Source organism: Euleptes europaea, chromosome 5 (assembly GCF_029931775.1).
Source record: "Euleptes europaea isolate rEulEur1 chromosome 5, rEulEur1.hap1, whole genome shotgun sequence".
Lineage (NCBI taxonomy): Eukaryota > Metazoa > Chordata > Lepidosauria > Squamata > Sphaerodactylidae > Euleptes > Euleptes europaea.
The window spans coordinates 85,756,656-85,784,199 of record NC_079316.1 but is presented as its reverse complement, the minus strand read 5'-3'; the positions used below and the strand labels follow the sequence as shown (position 1 = coordinate 85,784,199).

At 44.0% G+C, this 27,544-nt stretch overlaps 1 protein-coding gene across 1 annotated transcript in view; it reads left to right on the top strand.

Moving 5' to 3' along the window:
* The window catches only part of PCDH15 (protocadherin related 15), a 558,859-nt gene that overhangs the window by 480,146 nt on the left and 51,169 nt on the right, over nucleotides 1-27,544 (top strand). The window contains exons 28-29 of the mRNA XM_056849418.1: nucleotides 10,906-11,121; nucleotides 11,873-11,961. Of these exons, the coding sequence (XP_056705396.1) occupies nucleotides 10,906-11,121; nucleotides 11,873-11,961 (305 nt within the window). The remainder of the gene's footprint in view (nucleotides 1-10,905; nucleotides 11,122-11,872; nucleotides 11,962-27,544) is intronic.

The window sequence follows — 27,544 nt, the reverse complement described above, 5'->3', positions numbered from 1 at the left end:
TATGATTAAACTTTATGTAAGGAGACTAGGACATATTGTTATAAGAAATTAAAAAGGATCTGCTGCTTGAAAAAAATCTGTTCTTAAACTATGTTCCATGCTGTAATTCAGGTTGCAAATACCACAATTGTCCTTATTATAGTGGACTAACCATAAAACCAGTGTAACATCTTTCAGCTAATGTAGCTTTGGCTCTGAAGTTTAAAATGTACGTTGATATCTGTATCAAAGAAAGTAAGTAAAGCACACTTCTAAGTTTTGAAGACACTTGCATTTGAATGTAGAAGAGAATCATGCTATTGCAATATAATGGAGAAAAATCATTAGACATACACTCTTCAAAATAAGATGTAAGGAAAGAGACACTTGATCTTTTATATTAAGAAAAAAGGTGCTCTAAAACTGTGCTGAGGAATAGATTTTTTTCTTATTACTATTCCTATGAGTTCCTCTGCAGTAAAACAGCAGGTCATTGACAGTGATAAAGCTGAGCTTAAAACTTGAATACAACCAATTAGGAAAGACTCTACCACAACATTTCTAGAAGTGGCAATTTTAACCCTTCAAAAGCTCATGAATTCTTCACTCTAAGTTGAGCTTTTAACTCTGAATGGGATTTCCCCCCCCCCCATTTAGAAGCAATGATCAAATATAGCTAAATTAGAATTGTACTTTGCTGAATTGTAGTGAACAATGATCTTTAACTGTTGTAAGTTAGGTTTTTAAAAAATCTTTTGACAGGTTCATTTATAAAAACATATTTGTCTTCCTTCCCCCATCACAGTCTAACATAAGTAAACATTATGAATTCAAAGTATATAAGTTTATCAGATACCACACCACTTGGATATAGGGTTGCCAACCTCCAGGTACTAGCTGGAGATCTACTATTACAACTGATCTCCAACCTATCACCTGGAGAAAATGGCTGCTTTGGCAATTGGACTCTATGGCATTGAAATCTCTCCCCTCCCCAAACCCCATCCTCCTCAGGTTCCACCCCAAAAATCTCCAGGTGTTTCCCAACCCGAACCAGGCAACCAATGGTGGTCACTGTGGTGGACTTTACAGGTACACTTGATGCAAAGTAGCAATTCATAACATTTACAAGCTTATTTAGCTCTGCTTTCAATTGTTTTAAAGGTATGTGGGGTTTTGGGGGGGTTGTTTTAATGGTGTTAAAATGTGATTTTATTATGTATGTTTTAATATGTTAACCACCTTGGTGGCCTTTGTGAGTGCAGAAAGGTGTGATTGGTTAAATAAAATAAAATATTTCCATCTAAGAATCAGATGTGGTCTAGACATTTAACACTCAGCCAGTTACAGATCAGAGGAACTTCCCATATAAATTTAGATGCCTGGTTTCAAATTATGTGTCATGTGCTTCACAAAGGACATGGTCCTTTTAGATGAGAAAAAAGTAGAGGCATTCAGCATCAGTATTGCTAGACTATTAATCTGCAATCCTGTTGTTCAAGCTTTAGTAATAGATAACATAAAAAGTTATTTTTTATGTTTTTATTCCAAAATTTAAAATTACAATTTAGGACTGGTTTAAAGAAATGCAGTCCTAAATAAAAATGTATTCAGCTGCCTGCTAAAGATCAGAAGAGAGGGGGCCAGGAACACCTCCCTGGGGAGGTTGTTCCATAATTGTCAGGCTGCCACTGAAAAGGCCCTCTCTCATGTACCTACCAATTGAGCTTCTTTGATTGATGGGACAGTCAGGAGAGCCACTCCCTGATTTGCCAGGGGAGGCAGGAATAGAAGTGCTTCTCTGATTAGACATCTGTTTCTGTTACAGCAAAAAAAAACCAAGAACTTCTTGGTTTTTGTGGTAAGCACTATTATGATAAGGGAGATAAGAAGCTTCATTTATTACTTTGGAGACAGGCAGCCCTGTCCTGAAAGGGGGGGGGTAGATCTGCAGCAGCCAGTAGCAGCGCAGCTATGCAGCCTCCACAGAGTCTTCCCAGCTGTCAAAAAGACATTTAAAAAGTTTTAAAATAGATTAAAAGAAAATGGCCCCATTGGAAATAGCCAGGCTGCATCATCAAAAAAAAAAAGGTGGTGCAGCAACTCTGCAGCATGAGGGGGCATTCCCAGAGAGAAAGGGGTTAGAAAGCTGCCTAAAGGAAGCTCTGCCTCTAGGAATGCCCCAGGAATTCCCGAGGGGCATTCCTAGGGGCAGAACTGCCTTTAGGCAGCTTTCTAACCCCTTTCTCCCTGGGAATGCCCCCACACCAATGTGGGCTTTCCCTTCTGGGAATTCCTTGCCAGCGTGGCTGCGTTGGCAGCAGGACCGGCACAGCTACACTGCTCCCTGCGCCGGTGTGTTTGCCCCTGAGATGGCAAAAGTGCCTGTTTTCCTGGGTTAAATGGGCACTTATGCTCGTGCGGGGTCACACAGGCTCAAAGCAGCTTCCACTAATAACTAAAACATTTGCTATTCATAGCCCATCAAAAGCTTTAACAAACAAACAAATAAGCTAGAGTCACGACTGAGTTAGAAGTTGGTTTCAGATAGCTAGCTGTAGGTTGACTCAGCCTTCCATCTTGTCGAGGTTGGTAAAGTGAGCACCCTGCTTGCTGGGGGTTAAGGGTAGATGGCCAGGGAAGGCAATGACAAACCACCCCATAAACATAGTCTGCCTAGTAAACGTTGTGATGTGACGTCACCCCATAGGTCAGTAATGACCCGGTGCTTGCACAAGGGACTACCTTTACCTAAAGATCTTCAACAAGGGGGCACCCTCCTCTCTTCATTGAACCCATCGCACTGAGTCGGGGCCACCACGTAGAAGGCCAAGGCTCTGGTTGATGCCATGCATGCCACTCTAAATGTGGCAACAGCCAATAGGTGGCATCCTGAAGACTGCGGTTGTACACAGGAACATGTTGGGAAAATATACTCCCAAGGACCAGCTCCAGTCAATAATTTGGTTGCCATATTCCAGGCCAGCTGAAGTTTCTGATCAACAGCAACTTCATATGATAGCCCTCTATAACACAGTGACCTACTATTTTAAATAGACCTTAGCCACATAAGAATTGTATACAAACTGAAGAAGGGACCAAAAAAAGAGCATTGCCCAACACAGTAGAGTGGGAAAGGACAGGTGTGATATAATACCTGTCTGCAAGTTCTATAGCGCCCTGCAACAGTACAGCAAACTGCCTTGTTATGACTAGATTGTGACCTGAGAATTGCCCCAAACCTTTTCCACTGTCTTGGGAGAATAGGCAACCATGGCTTTCCCCCTCCAATTATCATTAAAAAGTTGTAAAACTAAAAAACTATAAAACAAATAAATAAATAAAATTCGTGTAGTCGTTACTTTCAGCTATGCCCAGATTCAGCTTCATTATACAGTTAACAGACCTCATTCAGTATTCGTCATGAAAACAAATCTATAATATTTGTAAATATTTTGTAAAACAGATTTTTTGGGGGGGTATTCAAGGTGAACAAGGTCTATGTACCACAGCATACATATTCTGGTAATCTATATTGAAAATCTTGTGTTTGTCATGGCTGTCTCCAAATCATAAGATAGTAATGCCAGGATACAAAAATCTGTTTGTACACACTGTTCCCTTTTGGTGTTGTTTAGATTGAAAATCCAGTAGGGTTGATTTCTTGAATTATAATTTTCTTCATTTTTCTGATGAAAATATGTAGAACCTAATTCCATGAAAAAGGGTTCTAATTGATCACTGTGTTTGTTTTAGGAAAGGTTTATCTAGCTCTAGAAGAATGTTTTGTCTTCTCATCCCTGTGATGTGACACACAAAATTAGCACATGACTGAATCCCTGGCCGCCATGCTTTCTACAAACATCACCACCAGCTTGTCAAATTATTTTACACCACCTGTACGTTCAACAGCCCATATTGGTGATAGCCTGGCCTATGTGGGAAATATACAAACATTAAACAAGAGGCAAGCGTGACATGGCTAGCCTGATCTCATCAGATATCAGAAACTAAGCAGGGTCAGCCCTGGTTAGTATTTGGATAGGAGACCAACAAGGAATACCAGGGTTGCTGTGCAGAGGAAGGCACTGGCAAACCACCTCTGTTAGTCTCTTGCCATGAAAACCCCCAAAGGGGTCGCCACGACTTGACTGCACTTTACACACACACACACACACACACACACACACACAAGCGTGACTACTGCTGGCGTTGACTCAGTGCACTCCCTCTCTGTAGCTGCCTAGGCTGGAGAAGAACTGTGAACCCAAGAAAAAATATTTTATCTGGAAGTTAAGATGCAGTGGCAAAATCGTTAGGACATCAATCTGGGTGATTTCTTTAATTACAATTCTTTTTGTATGTGTTTGCATGTGCCATAACATTTCACCATTAGACATAATGGATTGCTGCTCAGAATTATACAAGTATATCCATCTTTTCTTGACAACCTTTGTTATAATTCTGTTTCTTTAGAAATTCTAAATAGAACAGCTGTTCATTCTTTACTGGCATTCTGAGACCAAATGTAACCTCATTTCTTTTCTTTCTTTTTTTGCAGTGAATAAATAAATTAAAATCCAACACGCAGTAATCACAGCTATTGATCTATGGAATCGGAAAACCAAAATTTATTTAGCATTAGCTGCGTGTAGTATTTTGCATATCAATTGTGTTTTTATATACCTTGTGGTTTTTCCACATTATTTAGGTTTGCCTTCAGTCTTTATAGCACATTCAATTTGCTTTATAAAGAATAATTAACACATGTTATCAGGGAGAAGGGAATTAATTAATGAATGGAGCTTTTAAATTTAACATTTGTTGCCCTGTTCCTTCACTACTTTTCTGATCATTAGCAGCTGATTATAAAGTTGCACTGCTTAATTTTCTCTTCCAAAGAAAGCTCACTGAAACTTTAACGCAGACCTGTCTGCTGTTGACAAGAGAACCAGAGGATGTATTAGAGGAGAGACAGCATTTTTAACCTTGAGCTAGACAACTTTGCGAGAGCTGTAGCTTCATGAAATAGTTTGGGCTTTTGCAACAAAAAATGCTATAAACATAAAGTTATTAATTTATATGATTTGTCTGTGACATTTCATTAATATATTATGCAATCTCCCTTTACTGGGAGTAGTACTTTACACTGAGTAGTACTTTACACTGACCCAAGTCTCTACATTTTTCTTGGACTGAGCACAATGTTACTTAGAGCCTGAATACTGTCGAAAAACTTGCTTTATTGACAATAGCAGTGATGAGTTCCTAACCAATTTCTTGTCCTTTTAAAAAAATGGGCTTAAGCCAAACAAAACTTGAGATGTGTGTGTGTGTGTGTGTGTGTGTGTGTTGCCAACTAGGGATGCCAGGTCTCTCTTTGCCACCAGTGGGAAGTTTTTTTGGGGGGAGCCTGAGGAGGGTGGGGTTTGGGAGGGGAGATACTTCAATGCCATAGAGTCCAATTGCCAAAGCGGCCATTTTCTCCAAGTGAACTGATCTCTATCGGCTGGAGAGCATTTATAATAGCGGGATATCTCCAGCTAGTGCCTGCAGGTTGGTAGGGTCAGTCTTAATTTGGGTTGTATTATACTAAAGGGGCTCATAAAATTAATCGGCTTTTCTTTTTCAACATTAGCACTGCTAAAGCAGATGGCAAATTCAGATGTTTCCAATCACAGTTTCCGGCAAAATATAATAGCTTTTAAAACAAGATCACTTTACTCCCCCCAGGAATTGACAGTTTGATGTATATTTTCAGCTTTAAAAGCTACATCTGCTATTCTACTATTTTTTTTACACTTTTGACATTCATGTCTTGTCTCACACATAGTTTTCACATTTAGATATATGTTAGATTCTTCTTTGTGTCTTCTTTGTGCCACCACAATGTCATTTGTTTTCATCACTGTCTTTAGAGCAACCATACCTTATGTTTGCTGTCCTGATATGTTGCCTGATGGACTTTTATGAATTCCCAAGGACTTTTTCTTGTCATGAGTAACTGTATGCATCATTAAGAAAGATGTATTCTACACATACAGCAAGTGTTCAATTAGCTGCAGTCATAACAGGAAAAAAACTAAAACACATACAGTGTATCTCGTAGGCTTCCATGTTGATGAAAAAAATATATTCAGGGAGCATCAAGTGATTCACTACAGATTTTTCTTTCTAGACAGCAGATAATCCACCTGTTTGATGTTTGTTTCTTTCATCCAGTTTATCTAGACTTAGGCATCTGAAGTTTTATGTGGAAGTTTTGATCAGACATTACTGCGTTAGAACTTGCCCATTCTGCAAAATCATTACTGTTAGACTGGTACTACTCAATAGGGTTGAGTAGTCACTTCCGGTTTACACCCAGAAGTGCGCAATCGCAATGGGCCCTTTACGACTCAAACTCCCACTTTGAGTGGTAAAAGGCCCATTGCGACGCGGTGCTTCTGGGTGTAAACGCATCACAACGGGCCTTTTACCACTCAAACATTTGAATGGTAAAAGGCCCGTTGAGATGCAGCACTTCCGGGTATATACCAAAAGTTACTTGATTGCATCAGCGTGGTCATGCGCACAAGTTCCCTACCTCAATTCTGCCTCCAAAATCTCCCGCCGGAGGAGAGGGGGGGACCTGACAACCCTACTAATCAAGTTTGCTTTGAGAGCCGATTTGATCTGCCACTGTATGTGGTTATCACATGCAACTGAGCTGATTCTTCCCCATTCCCTTCACCCAGCACAGACTTGCATCATAGAAAAGTGGCTCCCACGCGGCCATGCGTGAAAGGCATTAGCTCCTTGACACAGAACCACATGAAGGCATCACCAGGTGGCAAGCTGCCTGTATGAACGTATATACCCATGTGTTTGGGGAAATTCTAATCACAGTATTAGAACTTTTATTTGGGGTTGCCAACCTGCAGGTGGGGCCTGGAGTTCTCTCAGCATTACAAGTGAAATACAGACACCAGTTTCCCTGGACAAAATGGCAGCTTTGGAAGACAGACTCTGTGGAATCACATCACTGCTGAGCTCCCTCTCTCCCTAAACTCTGCCCTCCCCAAACTCTGCTCCCAAATCTCCAGGTATTTCCCAGAGCTGGCAAGCTCTACTCCAGACTCTTAACCATGACTCTCTCTTACATCAAGCCAGCTCTCCTGCCAGTGTGAACTCACCTTGCTTTGTAGCTTACCACTTTTAACCTCGTGACCTTAATCTATATATCTAATAGTGATCTATGGCCCCAAACTGTGGAGATATAAATCCGTGGATCGGGGCCACACGACGCTAAACAGATTTTCCTGCAAACTTGCAGAAAATTCTGAAATCATACCCAAAAAAAATTAGGGGGGTATGGTTGCCAGGTCCCTCTTTGCCATTGGTGGGAGGTTTTTGAGGCGGAGCCTGAGGAGGGCAGGGTTTGGGGAGGGTTGGGACTTCAATGCCATAGAGTCCAATTGCCAGAGCAGCCATTTTCTCCAGGTGAACTGATTTCTTTCGGCTGGAGATCAGTTGTAATAACAGGAGATCTCCAGCTAGTACCTGGAGGTTGGCAACCCTGAGGGGTTCAATTTACTTTTCTGTAGAGCTGTCAGTGGTGGCCACAGGGAACCACTCCAGGCCTATTGCAGCAGTGGTGGATGCAGGGAACCGCCCCAGCCATTGTGGTGGCAGATGTCAGGAGAGGCTCCAGGCCCGGCACATTGGTGGCAAAGGTCAGTAATGGGTCTGGGCTCAGCCGCAGCAGCAATGGATGCTGGCAGCTGCTCTGGCTTGGAGCCGGTCCCAGGCACAACTGCCACCAGGCTCAAAGGTGGAGGTTAAGCCTGGAGTTGCACTAGGCTTGGTGATGGAGGAGACACGGGATTTCCCCTGCATTCCTGCCACCAAAGCAGCTACTGGTGCTCTCAAGGTAGAGAAAAATAAGGTGGGGGGGATTGTCTGAATGGGGAAGAGAAAGGAGGATTGTCTGTGGGGGGAGAGAAAGAAGAGGGAGAGTGGCTGGGGGAAGAGAAATAGGGAGCTTCCTCCCTTCCCAGCTCTCCCCTCCCCCAAATCTCTGCCACCGCTGCTGATTCTGGGCCCAGCAAGGCTGCCAGCCTCTGCTGGGAGCCTACTGTGGATTCCCTTCCCCTCCTGCTGCCCCATGCCCAGCGAGGCTGCCAGCGAGGCACGTACAGCTGTGTGTGTGTTTTTTTTTTTTTTCCAATTGGGGGAATTTAAACCCTCCAATAACTTTTTTTTTTTAAATCAGATTTTTCTGCAGACTTAGGGGGTCCCTAAGACCTGCTGGAGGTCAGTCTGCCCCCTATCTGCAGATTAAAGAATCCGCAGGCAGAGGCCGAGGTGGGAATTAGATATAAAGAAAACTCTGCTTGAGAGTGCCCTGTAGATCTAAGGACAGATAGCTGTGCACAGTATCTCAGCCTCTGGGTGCAATCCAGAGTACCATGTGCACAGGGTTTTCCCTTTGTTATCGATGAGGACTGGGGTCCCATGCTGTGTAACAGATGGGAGTTGCAAGTTCTCCTCAATTCCTACATGTGTCATGCCCATTTTGGATCAAGACCAATAGCCTGAATGGAGAAAGGACTTCGGTCTTCCCATTTATACTATTTTCCTGAACCGAAACAGTTCCCAGCGAACTCGCTCGTTTCCCAAACAGGTCAAACAGCACCCCCCTTGGAGCATTTCAGGGTGGAAAAATGATGAGGGTGAGAAGGCTGAAGCCCCTTCTGTCCCAGTTCAGATAGGGCATGGAACATTCAGGAATTGGGGTGAACCCACCGCTCATGTCTGACTGTTACACAGGGTGGGGACCCCAGACCAGGGCCAGCATCAGCATACTCTGAAGTGGGGCATCTACAGGGCCCACAGCTTCTGGCAGGGCCCACTATCACCGCCCCCTGCCCATACACCTCCTCTGCCACCTGCCTGTGCACCCTTCCCTCACCCTCTTCCTTGAAAGCACTCCACTTCCTGTGCTCCTAGCTACCTGGGTTGCCCAGCACTGCCAGGGTAAGAGTGTGCAGGTAGTGATGGTCACAGCAATGGCACTCCCAGCCGCACACATCTCCCAGTCCAGTTGAGGAAAGGGCATTCAGGTGGCTGTGGGAAGATTCATGAGCAGATGGGGGATGCACAGGCAGGTGGGAGCAGGATGGGGTCAGAATGGGAGGTATGAGTGGGATTAGTGGGGGCAGGATGGGAGGTTTGATCAGGGACTCTAGTGATGGGCATAGGAGGGGAGGGGGCCCCTGAGTACTCTCCCCACAGAGCCCATCAAAACCTGGCTCTGCCCCAGACTCAACTCCATAATGTGTGTCAGCCATTGAGATTTACAGTGTATTCCTGAGAGGAATGCCTGTGCCGGGCTTAGGAGGCAACGTGGCTGCGCTGCCTCCAAAGGAGGTTTCGACCACACCAAAACCTCCTCCCAGTGCAAAAAATCCATGCAGCCTTCATAGGGTTGCCTGGGAGTTATGCTACCGCCAAAAATAAAAAGTGGCGTTCCCGGGCTGAAAGGGCTTTAGAGGCCTCCTAAGAGCAGCCCCGCCCCCAGCCTGGTGCCGGAACGTCCCAGGGATGCCTCCTGGGGCGCCGGCGCGGCCTTTGACAGTGTCCGGGCCTTCTCACCAGCGTTTAGGCCACTAACGCTGCCATTAGCAACCCGGACGCTGGCGCGGGGGGCCCAGACGCCGGAGCGGTGCCTTTCTGGCCTCCTAAGGACTTTCGCCCTGGAGGCTCAGTAATGCGCTGTTAGTACCCCACATAGAGTGAATATTTCCCTTTGTGGTGAAGACTAGGAAAGTCATTTTGTGCCCTAGCTCATGTTTTAAGAAATCATCTGATGTCCATTCTATATTTAGAAACAAATTTCAAGCATGCCTCAGCCTGAGTATAAATTTGCGCCCATGGAGATAAAGGCCATTTATGCATTGCTGTTTCCTCGCGGTCATCCCGCTGACTATTCGGGGCTTCGCTTTGATTATGCTTGCATTTTCCAACTATCAGAGGGTGCCTCACTCTCCCTGCACATTGCCATGTGTTTCCATGCGTTTTCTGGATTTGTGTTTAGCCAGCATCCAGAAAACACGGGGAGAGCAAGGTGACCTCTGACAGTCGGAAAATGCAAGCATAATCAAAGCAAAGCTCCGAAGTAGTCAGTGGGGTGACCGCCAAGAAACAAGTCATGCCTAAATGGCCAAAGATGTGCCTAATTATGACAGGACTGAGTTTGGTTTGAGCCCAAAGGATATCAATATTTCTCAGCATTCATTCACAACAGAATTGTGAAAACATCTGCATATTTTTGTCTGCCACATGAAAGAAAAGATATACTGCTATTGGGATTAACTGTAGCTGTGTCTTTTCTCTGACAGGCATATCGCAATACTTGAGGTCTCATATATCTTCCTTTAATGAAGTGACAAAAATATTTACTTTCAGGACAAATCCCAGGGAGAATAAGCATCCTCCCCTTGTGTTAAAAGAGACCTTTGCATGTCATGTCATTGACAGAGCACCAGCCCTCTCTGGTGGTCCTGAAACAGTTGAACACGATGTTATTTATTCAGGTTTGACAGTCTTTGAATACATGAGAATAACAAATTAATAAAAAACTGAAATGGTTGATGAGTCACTTGAATGTGCTTGCAGAATGTGCGCGGTATTTCTGTTCCTTCTCAGTTTTAACTGTGTTTAATCAAAATTGGCATCGCACATGTTGCGGTGTTTTCTACTTGATGCCGTCTTTGAAGTTCCACCACTAAAATTAATTTCCAAAGTTACAAATGCAGTCTTCAGGGGAATTCACTGCCTGTAATATCTACTAGATTTGTTTTTAACTTGATTGAAAATTCAAAGGGAATGCTTCTCAGAATCCATTTTTCCTCTCATGCTTGTGTTTTGTTTTTAACCCATCAGGCTAATGATAAAGACACCGGCAACTACAGCACTATGCAGTATAGACTCATCATCCCTCCAATCAAGGACGGCAAGGAGGGCTTTGTGATTGAGCCCTACACAGGGATCATCAAGACAGCCATGCTCTTCAAAAACATGAGGCGGTCTTATTTCAAATTTCAGGTCATTGCAACGGACAACTATGGGAAAGGGCTGAGTAACAAATCAGATGTACTGGTAAGTACAAATGAAGAAGTACATTTTGGGCTTGCCTTGTTGCAAGGATGTGAAGGTGGGGGTGTTTCTTTGGGAAGCTAGTGCTTCATGTAGTAACTGAATCCATTTCTGATGCAGTCATTCCAGGATAGACCTGTGTAGATTAAGGCCAAAAACTCATGGTCCCTTAACCCACTGTATTCCCCGTTTCAGACAGGATCAAATTGACCTGGGCTGGGGGGAAACTGTACACATTATCTTGAAAAGCAGGGACAAAGCTGTGTGCAAATCCATCCACGTAAACAGAAAATGCAAACACACACATTCCCTGATCCAAGTATGTCATATATATGAGAATCATTTGTGTGAATGATGAGGCAGCTAATTTTCCCTGTGGGCCTGCAGCCCCCTGCACCACACTGAATGCTACCCCAGAGGGCTCTCTGACCTTCAGGTGTGATTTTTGAGGGGCTTCAAGGGGCTGCCATAAAAAAGGGGGCCTGAAAAGTTTGAGTGCACATGTAGAACGTGCCACAGTATAGCTACAGTACAATTTTAAGCAGTGCAACCTTCATCTATAGGGTTGCCAGCTCTGGGATGGGAAATACCTGGAGATTTTTGGGGCGGAGCCTGAGGAGGGCGGGATTTGGGGCAGGGAGGGACTTCAATGTCATAGAGTCCAATTGCCAAAGTAGCCATTTTCTGCAGGTGAACTGATCTGGGATAATGTGTGTTTTGAAGGCTAAAATGGATTTTGCTATTCTGTTTCCAGGTCTCTGTCGTCAACCAGTTGGATATGCAGGTCATTGTCTCAAATGTTCCTCCTACCCTTGTGGAACAAAGCAAGGATCAACTGATAGGGTAATGGATGTGTTCATTGTGTAAATATCTCTTATACATATTCAGATCCAATAAGTTTGGCCAGTTGTCAGAAGATATCTATAATTTAAGAATGCATTATTCTGTCTCGCTTTGAAATATCAATATGTATAATATTTATTTATTTTTCTATGCCCATTTATGCAGTGAAAGTTTGCATTGGGATTGCCGCTCACTAGAAGCACAGTTTCTTCCTCCCATTTTTTCAAAGCGCTATGCATGGGGGTGGATTTAAATAATATATTTCGAGACTGATCGGACTCGACTTATGCTTGATCAGCCTCACTCCACAGGATCCAAATCAGAGGGGGGTTACCATGATTGTCATTGTCCTAACATCGCTGAGGTCGCTCTCACTGCCCCCGCCTCCCTGATTTGAATGTCCATTGTAGAATTCTCCATGGGAACCGTGCATTCCCCCCCCCCACCTTCAGTGAAATGAACACAGTCACATATATTTACTAAACAGTCATGAATATTTACTAAAAATAGAAGAGCCATTTTGTTCCCCAAGCATGCAAACACTCCCAAACACAGTACGCAAGAGCCTAGGGCACACCGTTCCCCACCCCCAAGTAAAGCAAGAAGACATCATTGTGACAATTAAGAAAATGTTATCAAACACACCTTAAACAATCCCCAATAGAATAATAGCCAGCACACTAGCTTATTCATCCAGTTCTATCATTAAATCACTCTATTGTCATTCTGGGAAATTAACATATATATCATGTAAAGGGGGGGGTGTTCTTGCTTGGCGCATCCAGTGAGCATTCCCAACAGAAAAAAACATTCATAGTACACAGAAACACAAATCACCTTCACACCTCTACTGGGGGGTGGGGAAATGTGCCCTGAATGCAAAGTACAAAGAGCAAATTATGACACACTGAGTTGCCACCAAACCAGCCACCTTCCTCCCCCCAAAATTCCTTGTTTGGGTATCTTTGCGAGGGGCAAGGAACACAAAATGGACCAAGCCTATCAATATTAATGGAATATTAATGTTCCATTACAATGGAAACAAAAAATATTAAAAGAAAGGAGCGCAGATGTGGGGCTCTGCAAACTGTAAAACCAACTCAGCGTATAAACTTCAATGTTTGAGAGATTCAAGGGGTGGTGGTGGTGGTGCAAGGCTGGCTGGAAGAGGAGGCATGGGAGAGGAAATGAGAATCGGGAGCGGTCAGGGGGCGTGTCGGAAAACGCAAGGCGAAGACTATTCACGGTGATTGCCTGTTTTACCTCCGCTTTGGGATCAGGGCTAAATTTATATTCGCAATAAAACGGTCCCTCAGAATGCGGGAATTGTGCACAGCGGGCATGAATTCACTTCTGAAGGATGGGAACATCATGAATAACTCAAAAAAAAAGACCCGAGGGAGTTCCACAGGGATCGCGCGGCTAATAACCAAGCATAAATGGTCTATATATTGATTGATTGAAATATTTTGAGCCTACTTTTTTGGATGCAGAGTCTTCCAAAGTGGATTCTGAAAACAAACCATCGTGAATAAAACATCAAATAACCAAAATTCAATTTAAAAGTCCATTTGAATTAATTCAATTAAAAAAGAGTTAATAGAGTACTTAGCCAGCAGTGGTCCAAACAGAGAGCAACAGCAATATACAACAACAGCAACAGTAAAATCCTGCTGAAACAACAAGGCATTGGCTATCTTTTTTAATCGTAATAGTGGTGATGGCATGTGAGCTTTATAGGTAAGGGAGTTCCACAGTCCCCGTGCCATCACTTATAAAGTGCCCATCACAGGAATTGTAAGAATATGAAAAAAGAGGACTAGAGCTTGGGTGTTCTCCTTTGTGAATTTGGAAGGGCAGCTGCTTGGATAGTACACTATAGCCCCTTCCTCCCAGTACAAATAAAAGGGAACCCTCAAAACAGCAGCAATTTAAAACATCTGTGCAAATTATCCCATCCCGACTTGAAATGACTACTGCTGAAAGTTAAAAGAGAAAGTGCCAAAGCAGGACTACAGCTGAACATCAAGAAGACAAAAGTAATGACAACAGAATTACTCAACTCAAGCTGACAATCAGGAAATTGAAATTGTTGAAGACTTTCTAATGCTTAGCTCCATCATCAACCAAAAGGAAGACTGCAGCCAAGAAATCAGAAGGAGATTGAGATGGGAAGGGCAGCCATGAAGGAGCTAGAAAAGATTCTTGAGTGTAAGGATGAGTCACTGAGATAAAGTTAATTCATTTCATTGTATTCCCTATTACTATATAAGGGTGTGAAAGCTAGACAATGAAGAAAGCTGATAGGAAGAAAGTAGATTCCTTTGAATTGTGATGTTGGAGGAGAGTGTTATGGATACCGTGGACTGCCAAAAAAACAAATCAGTGGGTTATAGATTAAATCAAGCCTGAACTGACCCTAGAAGCTAAAATGACTCAACTGAGGCTATCGTACTTTGGTCACATTATGAGAAGACGGGAGTCACTGGAAAAGACAATCATGCTTGGAAAAGTTAAAGGCAGCAGGAAAAGAGGAAGACCCAACAAGAGATGTTTGGACCTCAATTTGCAAGACCTGAACAAGGCTGTTAAGGGTAGGACGTTTTGGAGGACATTGATTCATGGGGTCGCCATGAGCCAGAAAGCGATTTGACGGCACTTAACACACACACACACACACACAATAACCCTCTGAAATAGTATGCTGGCTGGTAATAGTGCTGTCCCAGCTTGTCTACACTTACATGGGCAAAGGAAAGGGTTTACAGGGGATAAAGCATGTAATCTTTAGCTCAAGGAGTTTCCCCCAGCCTGGTCATCTTTGAGAAACTTTTGCAGAATTGGGTCTGAGCTATGCCTAGCATCCAGGATTTGGAAGAGAACTAAGCACACCTTTATTTGAAAGTAGAATCTCCCCAGCCTTGTGAGATAAGCTGCGCTTTCCTTTCATGAAAATAATAATTACATTTGAATGTAATTATTGAGTCTCTCCTCGATCTCAATGTAGTTGTCTTTTTGTGATGCTAGTGGTAGCATAAAAGAAATTACACTGTAGTACCCAATAAACATCACAAATCGTTAAAAGGGAAAGGATGCCTTTAATATTTTTCTTCCTTTGTTTCCCATTATGGTGTAACATCAGCACCAAAAGAGCCTCTACGAAACTAAACAACCTGCACGTCCCATATTAAAATTGATCCCCCACAATTAATAAACTAAAGCTGTAGCTGATTAATTTACTGATTAAACCAATGGAAGCTTGCAGTCCTATTTTAAAAAAGGACTAGGATTTCATGATTTATTTCGATGTCAAGTAGTGTTGTGCTCATTTTTCAGTAAAGCAACAATAAATTAGTCTAAGTAGAGGGAAATTACTTCAGGCTAATGTTGCTGATGAGATTAAGGAGACCTACTGTTTAGCTGGTTTACTGTAAGAATATTGAAAGAGGAGATCATTCCCCTTTTCATATAGTTTTAGATGGCAACTCATTGGGGCTACCATTCTGCTAGTATAATGGGATATGAGGAATGTTTCACATTATGGAAGCACATCCTCACGCCAGAACCTCCTTTAACCAGATAAATGTAAAAAAGAATTCTAAGAAACACTCAAATACAGTTCCCTTCCATTATAATTTTGGATATAATAGAGTTACCTCATCGACAAACAATACCAGGAGTAAAAAAGTATCATGGGAAACAGCAACTGAAAGCCACAGTTTGTGATTCCTTGGAAAGCAGTATCAGCTGCCCCTGTAGCCATCCAAGAGGCAACAAAGAGCTTTTAAAATTAAATTTAATTATTATTATTAATTCATTCATAACCCATTTTTCTCCCCAGTAGGGAGCAAAGTAATTTGCACCATTCTCCTGTCCTCCATTTTATCCTCACAACAACCCTGTAAGGTAGGTTAGGCTGAGAGAGTGTGACTGGCCCAAGGTCCCCCAGCGAGCTTCCATGGCACAAGTGGGAATTCAAACCTGGGCCTCTCAGATACTAGAAGAAGAGTTGGTTTTTAATACCCCACCTTTTCTCTACCTTTAAGGAGTCTCAAAGCAGCTTACAATTGCCTTCCCTTCCTCTCCCCTCAACAGTCACCTTGTGAGGTAGGTGGGGCTGAGGGAGTTTGGAGAGAACTGTGACTAGCCCAAGGACACCCAGCAGGCTTCCTGTGGAGGAGTGGGGGATCAAATCCAGTTCTCCATATTAGATTTCGCTGCTCTTAACCACTACACCATGCTGGCTCTCCAACACTCTTAAGTAGTTGAACACTCTTAACCACTACACCATACTGATAACAGGCTGCCAGTCTATTTGGGAGACTGAGGGAGGGCTGGCCTGTGACACTCTAACCCAGAGTTAGGCAGCTCCCCCCACCCCAGCACACAAGACCTCTGCTCAGCATGCAGAGCAACCAAGGTGAGCCAGTGAACACTGACAGCAATGGTTGAGCAGTAGCATTGAAGCAGACAGGCATGATCTGTCATCACTTTCCAGACCTGTACAGTTGCCAACCAGGTCCAAGGCAAGCCCCTGAGGCACTGACTGAGAGCCAGCGTGGTGTAGTGGTTAAGAACAGTTGTTTGGCGCCGTGGACTCTGATCTGGAGAACCAGGTTTGATTCCCCACTCCTCCACATGACCTGCGGAGGCTAATCTGATTGACTGGATTTGTTTCCCTTCTACACATGAAGCCACATGGGTGACCTTGGGCTAGTCACAGCATTCTTAGAGCTCTCTCACCCCCACCTACCTCACAGGGTGTCTGTTGTGGGGAAGGGAAGGTGATTGTAAGCCGGTTTTCTTCTTCTTCTTCTTCTCCTCCTCCTCCTCCTCCTCTCCTCCTCCTCCTCCTCCTCCTCCTCCTCCGACTCAGCTTTCTCTCACTGCTCCTGGCCAAGTACAAGCCCTGTCTCCCCTGCCCCCGCCCACAGCATGTTCATAGGTAGGCACTGGGAGGGGAGGGGGATGTTCCAGTACTTAGGAACAAAACGTTACCTCCCTCTTTCTCAGAACTGGTCTTCTATAAAGTGAACTTTTAAGCAGATAAATTGTTGCTTACATTGTCTAATACAGTGGTGGGGAACCTATGGCACTCTCTGTAAGCACGCACGCCGTCGCCCCAGCACATCTAGAAAGTTGCAAATTCAAGGCAAAACCTCCTGTGCATTCTGGCCAATTGGTCCCTCGCCTGCTGGCCACAGTAAGACCCAGCAGGATCTGCCCGGGCCTGCCTCCTGCCTTCCTTTCCCCCCTGCTTCCCGGAGCCTCCCGATGGGCCTCCTAGCGGCTCCAGAGCAGCAGCAGCAGGCTGCGGCGGGGCGGGCATGGAGCGGCGAAGCCGGGGGCTGATGCTGCCGCTGGCTGCCCTGGCCGGTGCGCAGTACGAGAAGTACAGCTTCTGTTGCTTCTATATATCTCTTGAGTAGTTTAGCAGTTCATTCTGAGGCACTGAATATATATAACATATTAAGTCTGCTGAACAAGAAGGAGTGTCTGCAGATTCAGAGCATTTTGGTGTGCTCTTCCAGTCCTAGCACAACCAGTACAATTTTAGTATGGGTAGCTGTGCCCGCTTAATTGTCTGGTTTCTGCAAAAGGACTTTGAAATGACTGAGGCAAAATCTCAGGTTTAACTCCATTGTCAATAAACAGCATGAAACCTGCCCTGGTCAGTCCAGGTATATTCCAAATGGATTTTGCTGTTTGCACGATAGTTCTGCCTGCCCCTTTTCAGCAATGGTAATATGTTGCCCCAGTCTACTGATAATGGAATGGAAACAATAAAGAGGTAGCCCAGCTGTGAAGTGGGAAGGAAAGAAATAGCCATGTTATTATGTATACCTTTAAAGAATGTGAACTTGAACTTGACTTGACAAGGGCTGCAATAGAAGAAGGAGGAGGAGGAGGTGGTTTTGGTTTTTATATGCTGACTTTCTCTACCACTTAAGGGAGACTCAAACCAGCTTACAATCACCTTCCCCTCCCCACAATAGACACCCTGTGAAGTAGGTGGGGCTGAGAGAGCTCTAACAGAGCTGTAACTTGCCCAAGGTCACCCAGCTGGCTTCAAGTGTAGGAGTGGGGAAACAAATCCAGTTCACCAGGTTAGCCTCCGCCACTCATGTGGAGGAGAGGGGACTCAAACCCAGTTCTCCAGATCAGAGTCCACCGCTGCAAACCACCGCTCTTAACCACTACACCAAGAGAGGGGGAGTCCATTACCTCCAAGGATTTGTGTATGGGGTGAGTGCTGCTATGACAATTTATCAGCGCTGCTCTCCTCCTCCCTTTTTCTCACTAAATGAGTTCTTCTGGGTGATGATGTAGGGTAGGGAAACTGACCTCTTCCAAAGACATAAAGGTCTTTACTGAATGGCTGTTTCACTCGCCGTCACCCCTCCAACAACTTCTGGTATTCCAACAACAAGTATTTTCTTCAGAAATTCTAATTTTCTTCGTTGTGACTCGACCTCCTTCTTCTCCCAGATGGCGCTCTTCAAGAACTGTAAGAGTTGCGGGAGAAAGATGGGCAAATCAGAAGAGCACAACCACTGTCTTCTTTGCCTGGGTGAGGGGCACATTCCCTCCACTTGTCAGGCCTGTGCCTTATTCACCCCGAACGCCCGAAAAGATTGGGATTTGAGGCTTAAAGCAGCCCTGTGGGAAAGGGTGATGAAATTTCCTGGTGCCCAGGAAGCTAGAAACAAAAGGTCCAAGTCTCCTGTGTCTGTGTGTGTAGCCCCAGCTGCTAGACAGAGCATGCCCAATTATTGTTTGAATGTGTAATTCCTCACCCTGGCAAATTCTGCCCTGTACGAGGAGCCATGGAAGAGCTCTTCCAAATTCACTGTGCTCATATACAATGTGGCTAGGGAAGTTTAGCCCAGTTGGAGAGAAACAATAAGCTGGGCTTAGTGGTGCAAAATGACCATCTTTTCTGGCTGCTGTAGAACTAATTGTGGAATTAAATTTCTGGTTGCCACTGATGGCTTGGTGATCATGTTTCTGGAGTCCAGTTGATAGGGTCTTCATCTTGGCTATTTTGGCTTAATTCATATAAATCATCTGACACCAAAACTTAAGGACTATCCTTAACGATAGTTATGACTTGCTGCATGTTTGTGCAGTGTATAGGTTTGTCGTTCTTTCACATGTTTGTGCCATGTCATTCACAAGCAAGACAAATGTTTGCCAGTTTTGGACTGGCTTTCCTTTTTTCTACCCAATGTGTTCCTAGAAGTACTTTGCTAACAAAAGTTGTAGATGCGTAACATTCCAACATTAGGAAGTTAAATTTGATTTTGCCGCTGTCTGTGATGTCTCTTGTTAGCTATGCTGCTGTATCTTACAATATTTCTCAGGGATTTACAATATCTATTTTCAAATAAAGAATTAATATCTTCAAATCCTTACCCAACAACTATATGCTCAGTTCTGATCCTCCCCTGGGATTCCAGCATCCTAGGCAGCAAGGTGAAGATCTTGAGGCAAATCTCAATATACAATGTTAGGGCTTTGTTAGATGTATTACAGTAATATCTCTGTAAATTTCAGTTTCCAGTGCTTAAAATGATCTTTCTTTATAATGAAATGTTAATACATTGGGCGTTCTGATTTCATTAGAAAGAAAGAATGAATGAATGAATGAATGAATGAATGAATGGTGATGGCTTTGTCGGAATAGGGGTCAGAACTGCCATGGAGATTGGTATCTCTGTGCCAGATTTTACACATCCACACCCCAACATATGATGAACCTTAATTCACAGAATGAGCTGAAGACATTATCCAGTTAGCTTCCTAACCCCCAGTCAGCAGCTACCAATGACAGTGGAGGCAGGAGTTGGGGAACGTCTCACTCCATTCTTAGTTTATTTATTTACACGATTTATACCCCACCTTTCTGCCCTCATAAGGGCCACAAAGGCAGCTAACTGACTATATATATATATATATATATATATATATATATATATATATATATATATATATATATATATATATAATAAAAGCACATCTTAAAAACCATTAAAACCAAACAAAAAGACATCATTAAAACAATTAAACCCAAATAAAAATGCACATACAAAAACATTAAAAATGACAATTAAAATATAGGCAAGAAGGAGGGAACACTGACAGAATGCCAGACAAAGCAAAAAAGTCTTCAGCCATTGGCACAAGATGGCAAAAGAAGGGGAAAGGTGAGTCTCTCTGGGGAGAGAGTTCTAGAGTTTGGCTTGGAATCATATAGTATTTCCAAAGCATGGAAAATTTAGTAAGAAGCTGCCAGTCTTTAGTGAAGGCCACATGTAGACCAGCTTTTACAAAGTGCTCGTCTACAGTTCTGCACACCCCTCTGATAGTAACCACCAGAGTTTGCAGTACCATAATAGAGAGAACTGTACTTTTGCTCCAGCCTTCCAGGTTCATAAAGGTTGTGTTTTGTATGCATCATTCTTAACAGTTGTTTTTACCACTGATAGGTGACAGCTTTATAAATACTAGCCAAAGAGCTGTCCCATTCATAAGTAAATTTCTAAGCTATGTTAATGCCTTTCCTATTCTTTTCCATCCAGATTGCTTGTTCTTCCTAGAAACCTGCTAGACTGATTGAGAGCCTATATTGGTTTTGGACTTTTTGTTGGAAGTTTTTAGTCATTAGCCCCATAAACAAAAACATGTTGCAGGTTTGTAGCGGTAACACTTTTTCGGGGAGAAAACAACATTTTGAAATGATGGCAATAAAAGAAGATTTACCTGTTGAGATGGGGAACAGGACCCTTTTGATAGACGCCTTTGTTGTTAATGACTCTAGGTACACAACCTGCATGCTGCTCAAAGTCCAGCCACACATTACAAAGTCCTTGTGTTTGTTGTGTAATAACAAAAGGACTCACAGCTGTCTCAGCCCCACTTACCTCACAGGGTGTCTGTTGTGGGTAGGGGAAGGGAAGGTGATTGTAAGCCGGTTTGATTCTTCCTTAAGTGGTAGAGAAAAACCAACTCTTCTTTTCCTTCTTCTTCAGTCCCTGCATTAAGGAAGAAGTGCAATGTTGGGTCTACATAGAATTTTGCAAGAGCTTCTTCCCCAGACCAGTCCTGCCTTTGTAGCAGTTTAAAGGGTTTTCTTGCTACTCCTGCTGGAACAAGTTGGACACCGTATTTTACCTTCTCGAAGACTTTTTTTCTCCTCTCACCCATCTTAGTTAGGGTTTGGGGGTGGGGGAGAGCTGATTTCAGCTCCCAGTCAGGGCCAAGTGGCATGCTCTCTGAGCATGTTTTTACCCTCACTTCATTCTCTCCCACCATGAGCAAAGGAGACTCATTTCTAGTGCAGTCTGCCAGCATTAGGATTGTGTTTCCTTGTGGTGGGCGCACGGCAACTCCAGATGCCACCAGAGCATACCTGCCTCCTGTCCACTCTGGCAGAGGGCGAGTGAGCACAATAGAGAAGAAGAGTTGGAGAGGATTACAAAAAAACGGAGCCTGCAGCTAGCCCAACTGAATTTCACCATTAATTTCTCTTGCTCCTGTCTTTCGACATCCAGACTGGGAAAAGGAGCCAACAGTGGTCAGTGAGACACCAGGGCCCTCACAAGCAGTCAGCTCATGTTTGTCCCACATAGTCTGTCATGCACAGCTGCAACTACTACACTTGTCAGCGTTGAAGTTGAGCAGCAGCATCTTCACGAACATGCTGCTGCTGCTCAACCTCTAAGCTGTGAAGTGTAGCAGTTGTGAATGGCACGCGGGACCTTTGAACAGTAGAACCAGTCATGGGGAGAAGTCATCAGGATGCCTGTCACTGCCAAAATGATAAAATGAATGCCTGTAGCTTTAAAAAATGGAAGCCCTCGGTGGCGATTGCTAGGCAACCACAACAGTTTTGCCAGCAGGATTAAAGACTTGGGCCGAAAACGCATGGTCACTTTATCCCCCTTTAATCTCTGTTTTAGCCAGGATCGAACGCACATTAGGCGAAATGCATACGTTTGATCCTGGCTGAATCCTGGCTAAAATAGAGATTTAAGGAGGATAAAGCGACCATGTGTTTTCGCGTTTCTGGCACTAAAAGGCAGGGGCAGGGCCCTTTCCAGGGTGTTCTTTTCTTTAATTTTTCTCTTTTTTTGTCTTTTGTGGGAGGACTTATCAGGACTAGGCCTGACAGCAACTGCAGGGCAACTTGCTACCACCCAAGCTCAGCTATTGTTCAACAGCAGCCACCCTAAAAAAAAGTGTTGTGCAGTGGTTAGAGCTTCAGACTATGATATGAGAGACTTGGGTTCGAATCACCAGTCTGCCATGGAAGCTTACCAGGTGATCTTGGGCCAGTCACATACTCTCAGTCTAACCTACCTCACAGTGTTGTTGTGAGGATATAATGGAGGAGAGGAGAATGATGTAGGCTGCTTTGGGTCCCCATTGTGGAGAAAGGAGGGGTATAATGAAGTCAATAAATAATAAATGTAGCTGGAAATGGGTGCAGATAAAAGGTAGGTTAGTGGATGGCTGAGAAAGTGGAAGGGAAACAGGAGAGGCTATGGGGGTGCCAGGAGGGAAAGATGAAATTGTGCATGGAGGGTGATACAGGGGTAAGTGAGGTGCACCCCACAAGTTCTTACAGGTTTCCTACTATACAGTAGAGCTCGGCCCAGCAGCTGGCACTGCACAACTGGGTCACAGTTTTCCCAGGTAGAGGCTGCAAGAGGAGGAGGATGGAAAGCAGTGGGGGGCAGATAAAAGCAGGTTGGTTGGTGGGTAGGAAAGAGAGAAAGAAGCAGAAAAAGGGAGAGGCTATAGGGGCTTTCAGAGAAGCTAAAAAGGAAATAGTGGGAGAGGAGAAAATGAGATGCCCCCACAATTCCTTGCAGGTCCCTCACTTGTAAACCTCTAGTTTCTTGTCACCACCCTGCCTGAGTGCAACACTTGCTCAAATGCTTGAATCAAGCTGATGTAAAAACAAGTTATAGACCATCTTAAAACAGAACTATCTCATATGTCTGTTCTGAAATTCAAAAAAGTCGACGTCCAGAAACTTGTCCAGTCCAAACTCCTGTCATCCTGGAAAACCTTAAACACCATAACAAGGGCATCTCTGATATAAATGTTGAGTTTCATCCATGAGAGTGGAGCGGTTCTCTGAAGGGGTGGGCAAAATGCTTGGCTCTGTAGAGTGACTCCCCACGGTTGTTCAGTTAAGTGTAAAGGAGGAAGCCCAGGAAGAAGATAAACTACGTGTGCCTTGCAAGCACAGTGGTTATGCCTCTGAAAGTTTCTTTCCTGACTGCAGAATGAGGAATTTTGATACAAAACCATAAGCAAAAGTAGCGCGTGGAAAATGATCTCCTGGAAAGCGCTGCCATGTAAAAGCAGCACATAACGAGCAGAAATTTCTTCAGTGCAATTCACGAGCAGTCAGTTTGCTTTATTTTATTCTAATTCTCTACCAGTGAGCGAGGTGCCCCAGCCTGAAGGTATTATAATCTTAAAGTTGATAGAAAATAGCTAAGCGCTATTTGGTTAATCCGCCAAGTAAATTGACTTAACACCATGTTGTCTTCTGAGACTTTTTTTGGTATTCAGAGAATAAATCTTTGCTTACTTCTCAAAGAGAGAATATTTCCTTAGTTGTTTTAGCCTGTGTGTCTGAACAACTGATACTTAAGCCAGTTGCTAGATCTGATGATCCCTAAACTCATTCAGGTTGTTTTGTTTTGTTTTTGATTTTTTAACAAAGAATGGTGCTTAAATTCAAGCATAGATGCTTTCCTTGTCAGGCATGCTGCAAATAGTGTATCTGTGGTTGGCAGAGTGTAATAACAATACTTAGCATTTATATAGCATTTTAGAGTGTTCAAAGTGTTCCATATACCGTATTTTCCGGCGTACAAGACGACTGGGCGTATAAGACGACCCCCCATTTTTACAGTTAAAATATAGAGTTTGGGATTGTCCCGAGTCCGCAGCCTGGGGCCAGCCCTCGGGACTGCGCCCCAACCCTGCGGCCACCCCCGGTCCTCCTGTGGCGGCTCAACCCCCGGGGAAACAACACCACTTACCGGGGCGGGAGAAACAGGGGGCGGGGGCGGCTGGACGAGCTGGCAGCATGCCGGGAGGCGGGGCTGGCGGGAGGAACAGGAGGAGGCCGGGGGCCGACCTCCCGGCATGGAAGAGTGTGTGCCGACCCGGAGCGGCGGGACGTGGCTCTCAGGGGGAGTCAGCGAGGGGAGAAGGGAGCGGGGAAGAAGAGGGGGCGGGGGCGAGAGTAAGGGCCCTTGAGAAGGGTGAGGCTAAAGGTGAGGGGAGGACTGAGCCGACGGCCCGTGGAGGGCGGGGCTAAAGGAGGGTTTGGAGAGGATGGAAGCCCATAAAGACAGAAGCTTAAGTGGAGGCCGGGGAGGAAAGGGGGCATGTTGGGTGTGCTAGGCGGCAGCCAAAACACCCTGTGCCAGGAGAAGAGAGTGGCCACCCCAGCCCCGGCGAGCCAGCCAGCCAGCCGCATGCCTGCCTTGTGCTGCCGCTGGAGCACAGCCGAGCACTTCCCTCCGTGCACCCCGGCACACCTGGCTCTGACTTCGAGCTGGGCAGTGAGCGCCCTCGCTGGGCTCGCCTCCCCTCCCTCCTCTGCCGGACATGGACAGAGCGGAGGCGGCTCCCCAGGCAGATTCTCCAGTCCGGCTCGGAATTCAGCATCCGGCGTATAAGACGACATCCGGCGTATAAGACGACCCCCGACTTTTGAGAAGATTTTCCTGGGTTAAAAAGTAGTCTTATACGCCAGAAAATACAGTACATTATTTTAGTAATCCTACAAGCTTTTAAATCTTTTTTGCTCTGTTTTTGTTTTTCCCCTTATCTTGACCCCTTCTTGCTGACCTTATTTTTTACACTCCTACCCCATCCTTCTTCCATCTTGTAAATCATGGTAATATATGGAGTGTTCCCATCCCGACATTGATTAGACCCAAAATCTGATTCAGCAAGTCGCTTGTTCATGTGCTCTCCAAACATACCCTGGGGCCTTCAGAGAAAACTGCAGACAAGGCTTTCACTCTACCAGCAGTTCGATATTATTATCCTCATATTACAGAGGATGGAGTGGGGAGTCAGATTGAGACTGAGAAGCCGCGTTTTGACTAAGGCCACTCAAGGGGGTTGTTTGTTGCTGAAGTGAAATATACCAAGGGGCTCAGCCACTATGCAACAGTAGCTCTCAGCAACTATATAAACAAGATATTGTCGAAGGCTTTCACGGTCAGAGTTCATTGGTTCTTGTAGGTTATCCGGGCTGTGTAACCGTGGTCTTGGAATTTTCTTTCCTGACGTTTCGCCAGCAACTGTGGCAGGCATCTTCAGAGTAGTAACACTGAAGAGACACTGTCCTTCAGTGTTACTACTCTGAAGATGCCTGCCACAGTTGCTGGCGAAACGTCAGGAAAGAAAATTCCAAGACCACGGTTACACAGCCCGGATAACCTACAAGAACCTATATAAACAAGATTGCTGTAATATAATATAGCCAATTTTGCAAAGTAAAGTTTGCACTGTAACCCCCCCCCCCCAAACACTGAATGGTTGGGTTATTCCAAATGCCCTTTCTACCCCTGCCTATTGAAATCTTCATTCTTCAGGATTATTTTTAATGTAATTTCAAGTTCTTCAGTTTACAGAATGGTAGAACTGGAATTATTATTCTTGTTCCCTTAATGCACCGGGACCTTTGGAAGACAGAAGGCCATGTGCACTTATTTGAGTTCCTTGGAGAAAGGCCAGAGTACAGATGAGACAGAAAGATGCAGTTGGGTATATCATAATACTTTTAAGAAGTAAATGTCATTAATGTTCAGTAAGGATATTTTTTTCATTCATTATTGCATTCAGCAGCTTTCTTAAATAGCTGATCATCCTGTTTGCTCCATTGTAACAGTATTTGAGGTTCGTGCTATGACCTCTGTAAATCTCCTTTTCATTAAATGCAGCATGTGGCAAACATCCACAGAGATGCTGGTCTACTGTCCAGTTTTCACTGTGTATGCTTTTACTACCAACTTCCTCTAGTCGAATTTTAGAGAAAATGGAATAGTGACATATCATTTATTCAGTACATTAGAATCTCATTGATTTTTTGATAGTTTATTGAAACTTTATCCTTAGAATAATAAATATCTGTGAATTCCTTTAGAATCATAAAAATTAAATTGAAGAATAACATGCAATATCAGAGGGACATATCAACATCAGCTAGGTGATATCCAGTCAGTTCAGTAGGACACAGATAAAAATATGGATTGGATCTAGCCAAATTTTATACTCAGTCTCACCTTACTCCTTTCCCATTCCACATGGTTTTTTATCAAGGAAAGTCCAGTGATTTCCCTTTTTGTTAGTCAGCAGGGACCCGCTCTTTTTCTCGATGATAAATCTGCTTGGATCGAAAATATTCCAGCAAATCCTGAAACAATTTTATTAAACTATATACCAGATATACAAAAAGATCTTCAAGACATATTCCTTCATATGATAACAACGGCTAGAATTACTTGGCAAAATATTGGAAAGGAATTAAAATTCCAGATCTAAATAACTGGATAGATAAGGTTAAACAAACTTATGTATTAATTAAGCTGACATTAAAAAAAAAACTTGGAAGATCTGGGTGATATTTGGATCCCAACAATCTTGAGAATGGAAAAAAACTTTTAAAAATCTAGAATGCGGAGAGGAAGACTAGTAATGTTTTTTGCTGTAAGTCAGCAAAATATGTGTAGCTTTTTTCTTCTTCATTCTTTGTTATTATTATTACTTTTATCTGTAATGGTATGTAATTTTGATTGAATTTTATAATGTTAAATTAAAAAAAAAACTTGTTGGATTGAACCATATACCCACATCCAGATATCCATGGGTGGATTTCCCATGTCTGAATGTCCTGTGTTTTGTATGTCCTAATACATTGTGCATTATTGACGTTATGTTGCTTAAGGGGTCTTTAAATGATTTGTCTGTTTCTGTATAATGCATGTGGTTTAATCTTGTTTATTGTCCTATGGTAAACTTGTTGGTCTGGCACTTTAGTTTTTTACCACTGGTGCAAAGTTTACTTTTATCCCTTACAGCCCATTCCTGAGCCAAAAGGACAAAATCCCTTAGGAGGCCAGGAAGGGGCTGCGCTGGCGTTTGGGCCCCCTGCGCTGGCACCCATGCCACTTACACTGCTCAGGGTGGCACGGATGCTGGCGGGAGGACCCGGATGCCATCCTCACAGTGCTGAAACAGCAGCACCACCCAGGGACACCAGCGTGGCCTCCCGCTGGTGTCCAGACATTCCCGGGGTGTTCCAAGGGACAGAGCTGCCAGTAGGCAACTTCCTGACCCCTTTCCGGCCAGGAATGCCCCCCTCAAAAACAGCGTTGCTGTGCCAGCTTTTTGCTGGCACAGCCTTGCTGTTTTCAATGGGGCAAAATGCCCTATTTCCCCGGGGGGGGGGAATTAAAAGGCTTTTTAAAGTGTTTAAGTGGCCAGGGAAAGGCTTTAGAGGTGCCGCGCCAGCGCCTTGGCTAAGCCATCCCTGGACGCC